We start from the raw sequence: 16,784 nt of genomic DNA, 5'->3' as shown, positions 1-16,784 counted from the left end.
TCAGGGCCTGTAGATTTTAAAGCCTGCAGCAGGCCAATGCGCTGGATATATGTATATGAGACAATGGAGGCTCATGTAGAAACTGACTTGAAAATGACCGCACATTGATAGATTATTCACCCAACGACACAATGATATAAACCTCACATCCCGTCAGGTCACAATGACACCAAGTCGGCTTGAATGATGTCCTGATCTATTTCTTCTCCTAGCAGGACGATTACAGGTAATCCTTCTTGGGCACATAGCGTTTTACTGACATGTAGCTAAAGTTTAGTTGGAACATGTCCAGATACACCATGAGTGATAATTCCGTAAGCAAGGCCTCTTATTGAACCGAAAACATATACATGACAATAGATAATTAGTTTGGTCTACATATTCCCCCGAGAAGTGTCAGAGTTGCCTCCCCTGTTGTCCCAAGCTGGCAGGTGTGGCTTTTGGACGTTCCGCTGACGCTGTACCAGACAGTGACGTTCTCCTTGACACCGCCAGTCAAGGTCAAGGCGACATCCGTGTCTATAGATATCTGAATGAAGCGTTGCGGGGATACTGGCACCACCTTAGATGGCACTTCGCCAAGCAGAACAACCTCGGGGCTGGAATAAGAAATAAATGATACTATTCAGCAAACCCTGCATATAACTGTGTCCTTAATCCCCTATATGAAGATCTGTATAACAAAAAGCCTTCTCTTGTTCCGCCTCTTGGTATAAGAGTGAAACCTTTTCTTTCTGCAGCTGGCATTGAGCTAGAACATATAGTTCCTTCCCGTCTTCTTTCTTCTCCTCCTTGGCAGTTGGTTAAACCACAGGTTGACCTAACTCTGACAAAGTTTAAAAAATCAGAAACTAATGAATTACAATATAAACAAGAGTATAATCAATTAAAAAGAACATATAATACACATAAATCCTTATTTACAGATGGGTCCAAGGACAGTGGCGCAGTGGCATGTGCCACTGTCATTGGATCCAGAACAATATCTTCTCGAATACCAGATAACAGCTCTATATTTACAGCAGAAGCAAAAGCCATCTTAACAGCTCTCGACTATATTCAAAGGCATCCTAAACATAAACAATATATAATCTTTTCTGACTCTCTATCTTGCCTTCAGGCTATTAAAAATCTATCTTGCAAACATCCACTTTTAATTGAAATAATTGAATTATATAATGATCTTGCTACTGGCCAATGCGACATCATCTTTTGTTGGTTACCCAGCCACGTTGGCATTTCTGGGAACACGATGGCTGATATTGCTGCTAAGGCAGCCCTCAACAAATCTGTGACACCACTTCTTATTCCATACTCTGATTACAAAGCTGCTATTAGATCTTATATCCGTGATCTGATGCAAAAGAAGTGGGACACCCAAGTCGGTATAAATAAATTACATGCAATAAAACCAACTATCGGTTACACCTACTTGGGCTGTCAGTCCAGATTTGAAGAGGTCATCATACGACGATGTCGTATTGGCCACACAAGATATACGCATGAGTACCTATTAAAAGGTGAGGATTCTCCGTTTTGTATCCCTTGTGATGAACGAATCACGGTCAACCATGTCTTGCTTGACTGTGTTGAGTACTCCATCACAAGGGATATATATTTCAAATCCCGAACTATGAAGGATCTTTTTACTAATATAAGTCCTCATTTAATTATTGCTTTTTTAAAAGAATTAAATTTGTTAACAGATTTGTAAATAGCTAAATATTTTATGATTGGAAGTTTGAATTTGTAACATAGATTGTTAGTGGCTGTATCCTCGAGGGGGGTTAAAGTACTGTAAAATTATTGTCCTCCTGAAGTCCCAAAACATTCAAAGTAAATTTCAACTTTCCGTTTTTTAATCGTAGAATATGTGTAATTTTAATGTATCTCTCAATTGCTAACAGCTGAGGGGATGATGTAAATCCAGCTAGGGCCCATGCAGGAAGCAAATGTACTGTAAGTCCCCATGGTCCCTAGTATGGTGATCTACCTTCAGTTGTTAGCGATCTATAGCCCATTTTTATATTGAGTGAGTGAGTGAGTTAATATTTAACGTCACATCGGCAATATTTCAGGCATATTGTGACGACAAAAAGTTATGTACTAAGAATAAACATATGTATACTAATTTAAAAACCTGCCAGCGAAGGACAGTATAACGACTAGAATATCACAATTGGATTAAAACTAGTTTGAGTTCAGTGTAAAATGTTCAATCATTTCAAAACATCACAATATAAAATCGGGCTATAGATCGCCAACAACTGAAAGTAGATCACCATACTAGGGATCATGGGGACTTACATTACTTTTGCTACCTGCATGAGCCCTAGCTGGATTTACACCATCCCCTCAGCCGCTGGCGATGGAAGGGAATTTAGCCATAATTTAAAATAACAAATATTCTACGTTTAAAAAGCATGGTTGAACTAAATTGACTTTGAAAGTTTTGGGACGTACGTATCCTCTCAGGAGGACAATAATTTTACGATACTGTAACCCCCTTTGAGGATACAGCCACTAACAATCGCAGTTTGCTAATTTATACTACCATTGATAATAAATGACATTTATCTATTTACAAAACATATTGTTCAAAATTTATCTAATAATTCAATTTCTTTTAAAAATGCGATAATTAAATGAGAATGTACATTATAAAAAGATCCTTCATTGTTGTGACACTGAAATATTTATCCCTTGTGATGGAAAAATCAATACAGTCAAGCAGGACATACGCTGATGAAGGAAAATTCCCCGTTGTCCAGATGTGATCGAATATATTTAATAAAGTTTCTAAACAGGAATCAGGTAAATGTTTAAGTAACTGATAATGAAGATTATCAGAACCTGTAGCAGTATCATGAGCTTGCCCCAAGGCAGTATGCAGCTCATGAATGGAGAAAACTTCATTATAGTCCTCCCCATTATCTGAAGCAAAATTGAGTTTCTTTTTTTCTGCGTGTTTTTTAGTTTTTTGAAATTTCGGTGTAAAATTTGATGAAGATGAATGTTGAGCTAACGTTTCTCCCAATTTATTTGCTATGTCAGATTTACTGGTTAAGAGTGTGTCACCATCCTTCAGATGATGAACACCAGATCTTGAACCTTTACCTTTTATCCTTTGCACCATATTTCAAACTTTGGACATAGGTGTTCGAGAATTAAGTTTGGACACATAGTCCCGCCAAGACTGCCGTTTGTTTTGTTTGAAGGTATGACGTGCCTTCGCATTAAGTATTTTAAATTTATTCAAGTTATGGACAGTTGGGTGATGGCGAAAATATTTCTCTGCTTTTTTCCTCGCTTTTCTAGCATGTTTACAATCTGAACTAAACCATGGTTTCCGCACATGTGGACTCGGAGAGGACTTTGGTATACAATGATCAGCTATATCATTTAAAGCGTCAGAAAATACCTGAATAGGATCAGCTACATCACTGAAAAAATGAGTTTGTAGTTTTGATGTACACATAGTTTCATACAAGGACCAGTTAGCCTTGGAAAAATTCCATCTTGTGTAAGATGGAGAATCAGCTGGGTTTATTTCTGAAAGTATAGTTGGGAAGTGGTCACTTCCACAAAGGTCATTATGGACTGACCAATCAAATTCATTGAGAAGGTTAGAGTCAGCCAGAGACAAGTCCAAAGAAGAGTAAGTGCCGGTTGCAGGATGGAGGTAAGTGTGTGAATCATCATTATATATACACAGATCATTATCTGAGAGGAAATCTGCTATTATTTTACCTTTAGTGTTAGTGTTTGTACTACCCCAGATCGGGATATGACCATTTAGGTCACCCACAAAAACACAGGGTTTCGGAAGTTGATTATAGAGCGATTGGAGATCAGCAAGATGAATTGCTGATGAAGGCGGAATATATAGCGAGCATAATGTAAAAGCCACGTGAAAAGTAATCCGCACTGCAACGGCTTGGAGATTAGTTTTAAGTGTTAAAGGACTATGGATAATATCCTGCTTAACAAGGATTGAAGATCCTCCAGTGGCCCTGTCACCCGGAGGAGAAAAAGAATGATATCCAATGAACTGACGTAAATTAAAATTGTCCGCCTGCTTCAGGTAGGTTTCCTGTAAGCAGAAAGCTGATGGTTTTAAATCCTGAATCAATAGCTGTAATTCATTGAAGTTGGTCTTTAGTCCTCTACAATTCCATTGGACAATACGTGAAGAAACTATGTCTTTGGTGGGTTGATTGGGGATCTACCCCTTGTCTTTTTTTTGGGCGACAAGCTCTGAGCCCTGTACTGGATGTTTTCAGAGACATCCATGTCTTCGAGAGGTCCAAACTTATTGTACATTTGGATTTTGTCTTCTGTCCCTTTTGAGGCTCTGCCACTATGGTATTTTTTTGAAGATTCGTTTATTGGTTTGTTTTTATGTTTCGATACTTGCTTCCCATTAATTCCAGATGGAAGTTTGGAAGTAGACTGTGATGATGATTGTTCCTGGGAAGATGGCCGAGATTCAACTTCTGCTCTAGCAGTTGTTGTGGATGTTGATACAACGGTTTGCGTTGACTGGTCAGGAGAGTAGAGTTCAGGTGCATCAGAGTCAACCCATGTCAAATTAGATTGGCATTGCGTTGATGAAGTGGACACAGTTGAAGTTACATTTTGGTGTGTTCCGGATCTCGTAACTGAAGCATAGGACTCATTTGGTTCTGGTGTGTGAACAACAAGTTTTTTGGCATCAACAAAACTAATATTCCTTGAAAATTTAATTTTATTAATTTCCATTTGTTGTTTCCAGATTGGACATTCTTTTGAAAAAGATGAATGAGTACCAGAGCAGTTAGTGCATTGTTTAAAGTTGTTACCACAATCTTCAGTAACATGGGTTTTTTGGCTGCAGTGAGCGCATGTAATAGAATTTGTGCAGTTGTTTACACCATGACCATACTTTTGGCATTTGAAACATCTCAGTGGGTTGGGAATGTAAATATCAACGTTGAGATGACAATACCCTGCTTTAACTGATTTTGGAGCAGTTGGATAAGAAAAATGGAATAGGTAAGTGTTTGTGGGTTTAGTCTCAGAGTCTTTCCGTGTTGTGAATCGTTTCACAAACGTCACTCCTTGTTCTTTCATTTCAGAGACTATGTCTAATTCACTCATATCTGCAAATAGTTGATCCCGGTCTCTGACGATTCCTTTGCTTGTGTTCAAGGTTCTATGTGGAGATACCGAAACCGGTATTCCAACAAACAGCTGAGTTGACATCAAATTTGTTGATTGCTGTTTCCTGCTGCATTCGATGAGCAAAGAGCCTGAGCGCAATCGTTTGATATTGCGGACCTCACCTGCAATACCATGTACACCCTTTGACACTGCAAAAGGGTTTAATTTCAAAGGAGATTTGTCAAGAGTCTCGATAACTAAAAATCGTGGCCAGTATTCAATTGAGGTAGACGGTCGTTGGTCGTCATCATCACTGTCCAATTGACGTTTGTTTCGTTTTTGGGGGTTTTGGTAGTCCATAGTTAGCGTAGAAGGTTCATCATCCGAGCTCCCCACCCGCCATGGAGTATCATAAAGACAATGCTAAAAACAAGTGGATAACCGACTTGCAGCACCAAGGATACTCAGATGATATACTCCAGCAGAAAAACTAAAAGTTTAATTATCCCACTGAATTGGCCCATGAGCCACCGCCTTCTGGGCATACGACTCTAGGCAAAAGGAACAATCGTTCTAATTTAAAGTCAATTCAAAATTTGTGAAATCTTTTCTTTTTTTCTCCAATGCCCAAAACAGGATCATGTAAATAAATCAAATTTGTGCAATATAAAATAGAATGCACAGGGCTTGGCATGACCAGCCGATTGGTTGAACCGGGCCCATTCAACCACCCGTCTAGGTGAAGTAAGGGTCGAAGTGGTGTATTGGGCAAAGGAACGCTGTTCCTGGAACCCTTGCCCTCAACCACCAGAATCCCGTCCTCCACCGACACAGGGGCGCAACCCACGGCAAACGGGTTGGTGGACCTAATATCCCCCCGGGTCCACAACGGGGGGTTGAAGGGCGCTTAGCGTGACCCAGCACCCACCACGAGGAGGTGGCCCTTCATGGGTGCCAACTTTTATATTGTGTTGTCCCCCATAGTTAAAATGTTTTACATTCAATTACTAGTTTTACATATATATCTGTGATAATCTAGTTATTTTACTGTCCTTCGTTGGCAGAGTTTTATAATTTCACTTAAATTGTTGATATATTTATAACTTGCTTTAGTCACGATATGGCCGAAATACTGCCGATGTGACTAAAAATCTTAACTCACTCACTCATTTTGTGTTATATCTTCACAGAACTAAAGAGAGGGGGCTAAAATATAGGCGGATCCAGGCGGGGTTGCAGGGGTGCGACCTCACCCCCACCCATCCCTTTTTTGGTCCTAAAAGTTCATTAAATGACCATTGAGACTCGTGAAAATGAAGATTCTCAAGATTGTGCACCCCTCCCCTGTATTACTGCTTAGTCAGCATTAAAAAAATACTTCAAAATGCTTTCAGTTTTAGTAAATTTTAACTTAAAACCAAAGGACAAGGTATGATAAAGGCCCTTATTGGCCCACAAAATTTCATGATATTCAAAGTTCTACAACATGATAATTTTAGCATAAAAAATGCTAAATGAAGTGATGAAATTACCTCCATATGTTTTTTTTATATGTTTTAGTGCTGTTTTTTCCCTCTTTGAAGACCTCAAAGTTAACCTATTTTACAATATCTTCGAAAAACCTGCATTTTCATATTTTCAGAGTGATAAAAAAGTGTGAACAAAAGCTTGACCCATCCCAATTTTTTCACCACACATGAAGAGAGTAAATTAGAATGCACTCCTAAAAAATTGTGGTGGGTCACGCTTTTGCTGACACTTTTTTCCTGTTGTATGAAATTGCCCCATACAACATCTCAAAAATTGGCGTAAAGTAATATCTCTGAAAACTATCCGTCACATTTACACAACTATACCATTATTCATTACTATTTTGAATGTTTTAGAGCACTAAAATGAACTTATCAAACATGTTTATTAAACACAATTCAATATCCTAAGGGACTCTCAAGGCTGATTACTTTGAGGTAAACAAGGGTAGTTTTTCGGAGACCCTGTTGATCACTGCTGGAAAAATAAGAAGACATCAGAAGATTTTTCAAAATATGATCAGGCAGCATTCTAAAGGTGAGAATCTTTGTAATTATGCTAGAATTTATCGTATTTGTTCTATCATCTGTTTAGCAAACCCCTCTGTGTCACCTGTCAATGTCAAATAACACTGGCATTCCACTGGATGTAACTGTGTATAAACATACACATTTTAACAAATATAATGTACCTTGATGTTTTCTAGGATATATCAGGCTACATTTAATATTGTAAGAATAAGAACATTGTATCAAGGGCTAGCAGATTATGAAAAGCAAGCAGACGTCAAGTGACACATTGTTGCAAAGTGTGATATATAAGCTTAAAGTGACAAACAATAACAGAAGAATCTGTAGCCTTGTGGTTACAGTGATGGCTTCTCAATTTTTTTCTGTTATCAGACATTCAGGTTCAAATCCTAATTGTTTTTTTCTTTTCTTCTTTTTTTTTCTTCAAAAGTTAAGTTAAACATTGTAAATTGGCTGACAAGACTTGTGCACATGAAATACAAATTTTGTAAAAAAAAATTCTTAAGTTTGGTAATGTAAGTTACACTGTTCAAACAAACTTGAATTAACATCATGTAAATCTTGTTTAAGCCTGAAGACACTGACGTTTCCACTTTGTTCCCACACAATAAAGAACCTGTAGAAGGTAAGCATTGTTTCAAAATGTTAGTATGGTAATTTCTTTAAGTAAATATTTACAAACTGTCCAGAGCTGTTAATTAGTGGTGCACTGATCAAACAAATAATTAGTTTATGGATATTTTGTGGACTGCCAGTCAATTACCGATAACCAAATCACATAATCAATTAAAGCGTTCACTATTTCTTCTTAAAATATGTTTACAGAATCAATGACTATTGGTTTCAATTGTCATATTAAAACTGAGGACTGATTACCTTTGTTTTCATGTGCTTTAACAGTTGTTTTTATCTTATATCTACAATTGATCAAAAAGTGGCCTCAACAATTGATTATGGTTTTGGAGGTCAATTCCCTTCCCTATATAACTATCCTATTGACATGTTTAGCATTAGAAAAATTACAAAGCACCAATTTCTTGAACATAATGATAATTCTTTTATGATTTCAAATATTTCTTTTCAGATAAGAGAAATTTGCTTGGACTGATGTCAGGAGTGTCATTTCATGAAGATGACAACTTGAGGTGGAAGGTAAGAATAATGTGAGTGCTAAAAAATAACCAATATTTTTTTCTTCAATTTTCTTATTTAATGTGACAGAATTTCAGAAATACTGATGTCTCAGTGGTGATTAAATCTGCATAAGCCTTCAAGGCCAGACTACTGACATTTGAAAATAAATAAGTAATGTTACCCTTGAATAGATTTATAATATCAAAGTTTTAAAACAGGATTCTCTTTTGATATAAAGTCATCTGTTTTTCAGTTGACAATATGCCTGTTTCCAGCAACTCTAGTGATACAGGGTGGAATGCTGCAGTTGTTGACAGTGATTCAGAAACTGATTCAGAGATTGATGACCATGTGGATGAAGAGTGAAAGTGGATGTTTTATATATATTTGCAGTGAATGAATTGTGAATAATTACTTTTTGAAGATTTTTGAATACTGACTTTTAACACTTACTTGGTGTCAAAATCAAGCTGTGCCAAGAATGTAATTTCACCTGAAATAGGCCCCTTTGAGGTCAAAACCTGTGATTTTTAGTGCAACATGATTGGTTATTATAACAATATGTTGAGAATGAGATGTTTACTGTATATATTTGCAAGAATGTTGTAAATACTGACTTTTAACACTTGCATGGTGTTAAATCAAGCTGTGCCAAGAATGTAATTTCACCTGAAATAGGCCCCTTTGAGGTCAAGACCTGTGATTTTTAGTGCAACATGATTGGTTATAGTAATAACATGTTGTGAATGAGATTTTTACTGTATATTTGCTAAAACCGGTTGTGAATACTGACTTTTAACACTTACTTGTTAAAATCAAGCTGTGCCCAAGATGTAATTAGACCTAAAATGGGCCCCCTGTGATTTTTCGTGGGACATGATTGGTAATCATAAGTACATGTTGTAAAATTGGCCTATAGTTTATGTTTGCAAAGAAAGTTCCGAATAATGTGCTTTTTGTAATCAATTGGCAAGTAATTGAATTACTGTCCACAATGTATTGCAACCCTAATTGGGCCCCTTGAAGTTAAAACCTTGTGATTGATGTTGACATGTTTCTTCATCATGAATACCTGTTGCAAAACTGATACTGTTTGTATGTAAATAAACTGATAGTTGTATATAAGTCATTATGGCACACTGATATTTCAGATTTCTTGTTATTTTTTCATGGGAACTGATAAAACCCATTTTTGGCCCCTCTGCATTGAAATGATGGCCTCAGATCATTTGAAAAATAGTTTTTTTATGCAAAGCCATCTTGTCTCTAAACAAATAACATGTGTTCAACCAATTCTGTTTGTGGGCCAAAAACCACCCTTATCATACCTTGTCCTTTATATTTTTTAAATGATACAGAACTGCTATTGGGAAATTTAGACATCTCATCTATGAAAATCTATATTAATTCCCTTTTCTTCGGGATTTTGGCGTAAAGCTTAAACAGTAATGGTATGATGATCTCATCTTGACCTTTCCTAGCGCCCCAACGGGGATTCCGATAAAACATGGGTCCCAACTGGTGGGTACCTTGTTCCAGCTTTGCTATTGTATTTCGAAGACCTGGGTTCAATTGCCCACATGAGTAAAATATGTGAATCCAAGTCTTGGTGTCCCCCGCCGTGATACTGCTGGTCTCTCACCGGGATTTTGGCGTAGAGCTTGAACCCACAATGCTCCTCAACTACACTTGTACTAACTTGTTAATGAGAACTGGAGATATGTAATACAGGCAGTAATGCTGTGTTGAGCAGGCCTGGATCGTTATAGGCTGTCTCTCGTTGAAATCCGTGAGTGACGTCCAGGACTGTGGTGGGTACACCTTTCCATACTGCAACTGCAAATACCAATTTCTTTATCTACTCTATATTTGCTAAACATCAATATGGAATAACAGCACTATTGTCTCCAACTAAATAACATAGCCTGTAAATGTTTGTGTCAAAAACGAAGCACCGTTATGGTAGGTGGATAGTATTACATTTAAAACATTTCTTCAGAGGAAACAACAGACCTTATAGATTGTCACCAGGGTCATACCCTTGAAGATTCGGGTTTGAACTGGTCTTCACCAGCCAATAAGAGGCAAGTAACGCAATAGGGTGGTCAGGTTTGCTAAAGTGGTTGGCGTGTGCCATTACATCCCACTTACGCAGATCGATGCTCATGCTGTTGATCCCTGGATTGTCTGGTCCAGAATAGATTATTTACAGATCGCTGGAATATTGTTCTGTGCGACGTTAAACAGCAATCAAAAAAGCTTCATCTGGGTAAATTGACATACAGCTATTTTATCTTTGTCAAAACTGTTTTACGTAGCAACTGGGAAAACACAGACTTTACTCATCATAATTGTTTGCAGATTAAAAATACGAGGCAAGGTATTGTAATGCCCTTATCAGACATTTTTTTTTTTTTGTAATACAAATCTCAAATAATATGGATGTTAAGGACAATCAATGGATTCATGTTCAAGCCACTTAAAAAGTTCGGGGTGGTGGTGTAGCCTTGTGGTTAAAGCGTTCGCTCGTCTCGCCGAAGACCCGGGTTCTATTCCCCACATGGGTACAATGTGTGAAGCCTATATATGGTGTCCTCCGCCATGATATTGCTGGAACATTGCTAAAAGCAGCGTAAAACCATTCACTCTAGTCTCACTCATTCGGGACAAGAGTCGCGTGTTGAACTCATCCTCCAGGACATGCTGCCCTGTCATTCACTCACTTATACAGCTCAGGGTTGATGCTACCAGTCGAAAGGTAGTTTCTTGTATTCTAATTAATATCGTTGTTATCGTACTTTGTGTTTCGCTACATGTTCAAACAAAACAGCGCGTCCACACACAGCGTCAGTACTACCAGAGTCCTCCGAATAGGTGTTGGTTTAATCTTATTTAATCTGCGCGGCGGCCAGTAAATAACTGGACTAGACATACCAGTGATTGATATCACGAGCAACGAACAGCATCGTCAAGCAAAAGAATCAAATTACCCCGCACCTGATCACCCAAGAACTGGACGCTCACAACCTGCATGACTTATAGGTGACCTCATCTTAGCCTATGTGGCGTTAAGTGGTCAGAGAGTGCTGACGGAGGACAATACCTTGTCTCCAAATGTGGCTTGAGAAGGTCTCAGGGAGAAGGTGTTTGTTGTCGCTGCTGCCAAGACGATGCCAAAGTAGAAGTTCTGAATGTTGGAATACGTTGTCCAGACTTCACCCACGGGGCCAAGGGTTCCCCCAAGAGCAGACTGAACGAAATAGACAATTGGCAATTACATGTAATAACATTTTAGTGGATAGTGAGTGAAGCTGACGGGGTCTTTGTCGGCTCCGGTACTACAGATATGTACCCCAGGTAGGTTTCTGTATACAGAAATGTACCCTTGCCCAAACCAGAATACAGAAACGTACCCAAGGACAGTTCCATTCCAACTGCGCTGTGCAGTTTTCTTGATCGGAACTGTCGTGATGTTGTACTAGATGCATTTGATTGCGTTATATAAGAAACGATCATATTTCACAGCAGTTTGATGTTGTTTAGAGTACATTTCTGTTTACAGAAACCTAACTGGAGTACACATCTGTAGTACCCGTGCCGACAACGACACCCTCAGCCTGAGTGAAGTAGATTTAACCGCTTCAAAACCAGTATTCGTCGGTTACATGTCAGCGTTCGAGCTCACCACGAGGAAAAGGTAGCTGACCACGATCGTGGTGAAAGCACGGATCTAATTCTCGAAGGTCAAGACAACATGCGACTTGATTTGGAACTTTAGAATTCAATGAGCATACAGGTTGTCTACGAAGGCTATCACGTTAATGACCAACCTGAAGAATTTGCGCATCAATGGCCATAGCTGGTTCCGTTGGTTTTAATATCCTTCCATCTGAGTCACAGCATCTGCAGCAAACATGTGCTGTATGAATAGAGGACTGACATTTATTCAATTATCGATGTTCCTGGTGTTAACAAAAGTATCTGTTCCCAGGTGTCACTCCCAAGGAGTACAAGGAGCGATGCCCTTGAGAAATAGACGTCTCGTGGCCTTCATCATTTTGTGATAAACAGCAATGGCAATTAAAAAAACAATGTTGCAATAAATTTACATATGACAATAAGAATGTGGTTTTAAGACATTGATAATACCAACCTAGTGAGAAGGCTGTTTATCACCAAGCATACAGGATGTGATCATCTCAGGCTGGTAATATTAATGGTTTGTAATGACATTCGTTGATTGGTTTGTTTTTCAGCAATATTCCAGGTATACGGCGGCGGTCTGTAAATAATCGAGTCTGGACCAGACAATCCAGTGATCAACAGCATGCGCATCAATCTATGCAACTGGGATACGATGACATGTGCCAACGAAGTCAGCGAGCCTTCGCCTCTTAAGACAAGTATGGGTTACTAAAGACCAATTCTAACCCGGATCTTCACGTGTTTGTAATTATAAGACACACGAATGAAGGGATGATTCCCACGTACGTTTCAATCAAGGACACATTCATGCCTGTCACAGAATCCCCGGGCCCAACCGCCGCAGTGCTGAGAGTAGCCACCGTCAGATGGAGACCAGGGTTTGGCTCAGACTTGTCTGAAATATTCAGGATATCAATAGAATTCGTTTTGTTGAATAGGACTTTCGATTAACGGGACAAATTGTAAAACCCAACATACTTTGGTTTTGTGTGCTGTTTCACGCCGCACTCCGGAATAGTCCAATACATGATCCGTCTAATTCTAACCCATAATATTAACGGGGGTCAACGTTAACGTGAATAAGTTCAACTCAAGACACATCGTCAGTATTTCGTTACTATTAAATATGTATGCTTCAATTATATTCATTTCCACTATGTACAAACCTGTCAATAAAGGAAGAAATATACACGAGAAAATCACATACTTACTAAGCAAACTAGTATGCAAGTATAAATAGGTATCACTGTACCGAACAATTGATGATAACTTCTAAAGGTCACCAGCAACCTAAGGCCAGGATAAAAGGGACCATGGGACAATTGGTAACTATGGTACCTAACCCACCACTATCCCGCTGTATGGACTTAATGGCGATTGGCATCAACAATGGAATAAACAATTATTGTATGATCAAACTTACAGGACTCGGAGAACCGCACTCTGATAGATGTACCCTTACATAACCTCTGAGGGATCAGTCGTTTTGCACAACTTCGATCCCATTTGGGAATGTAACTACAAAAGGCGAACAAAATCCACGGTTTGTGTAATATTCATAAGCATTATCTGTAGAAAGCAGGGTCCATAATACCAACCAGATCATGAACGGTGTTTGATCAAGAAGCTAAAGGATTTACTGTAAGAGTTTCCTGGCTGGTTGGTAGTAGTCCAGAAGGTATCTTTAAATGGAGCAAGACCAATGGCATCTGCAAATATCGACGATATACCAATTTTCCAGTTGTCGTTACCGGGGCTGTAGTCGTCGCTGGAACGTGCCTATGTAGAAAAGGACAAAGTCAGTTCACGTGGACTCGCCTTTGGTGTGACTGGGGTGGTGGGATAGCCTAGTGGTTGTAGCGTTCACCCGTCACGCTAAAGATCGGTTTCGATTTCTCCATACGTACGTGTGAAGTCCATCCGTGACATGGCTGGAATACTGCTAAAATCGGCGGAAAGACGTACTCACTATAGTTTGACTAACATTTTCACCACCTGGGTCCTGGTTTAAATTTTCGAAGCTTTTAGCGCTAAGCTAGTCGTAAGTGTCATACCTTAACAATAACTTACGACTATCGTAGCGAAGAGAGCTTCGAAAATCTAGGCCCTGACCCACAAAGTATTCGTAGCGCTACGACATTCGTAAGCCTATGATAAATACAGAGTTACGATAGGTTGTAACGTTTTACGGACGCTTTGTCGATCGGGACTCTGGTTACAATTTATGTTGACTTTACGAACATGCATCCAACGGGTCTCGTGCCCCAAAACGTCATGACGTTACCTTGAAGAAAGGGCTTTGGGGTTGTGGTGAAAGCGGCATACTTGACTTAGTTCGATTTCAGCACGAATAAGCGGTAAAACAGCCCATCGATGCCACTTAAAAGTCTGGTCACACCTTGATGATGATTGATTGCTAAAAACGGCGAAACAATACTCAAACTCCTTTAATCAAACTCAGGCCGATAAAGCTGATGCGACGGTGACGTTAACGTTAACATTAAGCCATACACTTACATACACTTATGTAGTCCACTCACAGTGACAATGTCAAGACAAAAGCACTGTAGTTGGCTGAACAGTATCAGTCTCAGGAGGTTTAATCTATCCAGCTTAACTAATTACAGAATACAATGATCATTAAGCCGTTCATAACACAATCATGTGTATTGACATTTTATCCGGAGCTTCAGGAGTACTTTTTAAAAAGAAATATCTGTCCATCGAATATGCTTGAAACACAAACGAGTCTTCACCAGATTATACCGTTGATGTACGGTTTGCTGGACATTCTTCTGTATGTGTTTAAGCAGTAACAAAACAAAACCTACGAAATGATCCCAGCTCTTCCTACATCTATGGCACACTTCCGTGTTTTTGAAACAATCATTGAGGAAGGCAAATCGACGTTAAGTACTGCTTCACTTAATACTGATTCAGAATCTTTCCGAATATTTGGCAATGATGACGGGTGGTGGGGTAGCCTAGTGGTTAAAGCGTTAGCTCGTCACACCGAAGACCCGGGTTCTATTCCCCACATGGGTACAATGTGTGAAGCCTATATATGGTGTCCTCCGCCATGATATTGCTGGAACATTGCTAAAAGCAGCGTAAAACCATTCACTCTAGTCTCACTCATTCGGGACAAGAGTCGCGTGTTGAACTCATCCTCCAGGACATGCTGCCCTGTCATTCACTCACTTATACAGCTCAGGGTTGATGCTACCAGTCGAAAGGTAGTTTCTTGTATTCTAATTAATATCGTTGTTATCGTACTTTGTGTTTCGCTACATGTTCAAACAAAACAGCGCGTCCACACACAGCGTCAGTACTACCAGAGTCCTCCGAATAGGTGTTGGTTTAATCTTATTTAATCTGCGCGGCGGCCAGTAAATAACTGGACTAGACATACCAGTGATTGATATCACGAGCAACGAACAGCATCGTCAAGCAAAAGAATCAAATTACCCCGCACCTGATCACCCAAGAACTGGACGCTCACAACCTGCATGACTTATAGGTGACCTCATCTTAGCCTATGTGGCGTTAAGTGGTCAGAGAGTGCTGACGGAGGACAATACCTTGTCTCCAAATGTGGCTTGAGAAGGTCTCAGGGAGAAGGTGTTTGTTGTCGCTGCTGCCAAGACGATGCCAAAGTAGAAGTTCTGAATGTTGGAATACGTTGTCCAGACTTCACCCACGGGGCCAAGGGTTCCCCCCAAGAGCAGACTGAACGAAATAGACAATTGGCAATTACATGTAATAACATTTTAGTGGATAGTGAGTGAAGCTGACGGGGGTCTTTGTCGGCTCCGGTACTACAGATATGTACCCCAGGTAGGTTTCTGTATACAGAAATGTACCCTTGCCCAAATCAGAATACAGAAACGTACCCAAGGACAGTTCCATTCCAACTGCGCTGTGCAGTTTTCTTGATCGGAACTGTCGTGATGTTGTACTAGATGCATTTGATTGCGTTATATAAGAAACGATCATATTTCACAGCAGTTTGATGTTGTTTAGGGTACATTTCTGTTTACAGAAACCTAACTGGAGTACACATCTGTAGTACCCGTGCCGACAACGACACCCTCAGCCTGAGTGAAGTAGATTTAACCGCTTCAAAACCAGTATTCGTCGGTTACATGTCAGCGTTCGAGCTCACCACGAGGAAAAGGTAGCTGACCACGATCGTGGTGAAAGCACGGATCTAATTCTCGAAGGTCAAGACAACATGCGACTTGATTTGGAACTTTAGAATTCAATGAGCATACAGGTTGTCTACGAAGGCTATCACGTTAATGACCAACCTGAAGAATTTGCGCATCAATGGCCATAGCTGGTTCCGTTGGTTTTAATATCCTTCCATCTGAGTCACAGCATCTGCAGCAAACATGTGCTGTATGAATAGAGGACTGACATTTATTCAATTATCGATGTTCCTGGTGTTAACAAAAGTATCTGTTCCCAGGTGTCACTCCCAAGGAGTACAAGGAGCGATGCCCTTGAGAAATAGACGTCTCGTGGCCTTCATCATTTTGTGATAAACAGCAATGGCAATTAAAAACAATGTTGCAATAAATTTACATATGACAATAAGAATGTGGTTTTAAGACATTGATAATACCAACCTAGTGAGAAGGCTGTTTATCACCAAGCATACAGGATGTGATCATCTCAGGCTGGTAATATTAATGGTTTGTAATGACATTCGTTGATTGGTTTGTTTTTCAGCAATATTCC

General features: G+C 39.4%; 1 protein-coding gene across 1 annotated transcript; it reads right to left on the bottom strand.

Annotated features, from left to right (window-relative positions):
- Positions 1–310: 310 nt before the first annotated feature.
- Positions 311–16,368, bottom strand: LOC124277168. Its single transcript, XM_046712838.1, has 8 exons — positions 16,352–16,368; positions 15,623–15,770; positions 13,682–13,820; positions 12,828–12,936; positions 12,167–12,239; positions 11,440–11,586; positions 10,036–10,172; positions 311–599 (listed from the first exon to the last, which is right to left on the bottom strand). The coding sequence occupies exons 1-8, from the start codon at positions 16,366–16,368 to the stop codon at positions 365–367; spliced, it is 1,005 nt and encodes a 334-aa protein (XP_046568794.1). The 3' UTR covers positions 311–364.
- Positions 16,369–16,784: the final 416 nt, after the last annotated feature.

Source organism: Haliotis rubra, unplaced genomic scaffold, assembly GCF_003918875.1.
Source record: "Haliotis rubra isolate DU_JTF1 unplaced genomic scaffold, ASM391887v1 Scf1058, whole genome shotgun sequence".
NCBI classification, from domain to species: domain Eukaryota; kingdom Metazoa; phylum Mollusca; class Gastropoda; order Lepetellida; family Haliotidae; genus Haliotis; species Haliotis rubra.
Note: the sequence above shows the minus strand (reverse complement) of the source record. Positions and strands in the feature narration are given on the sequence as shown.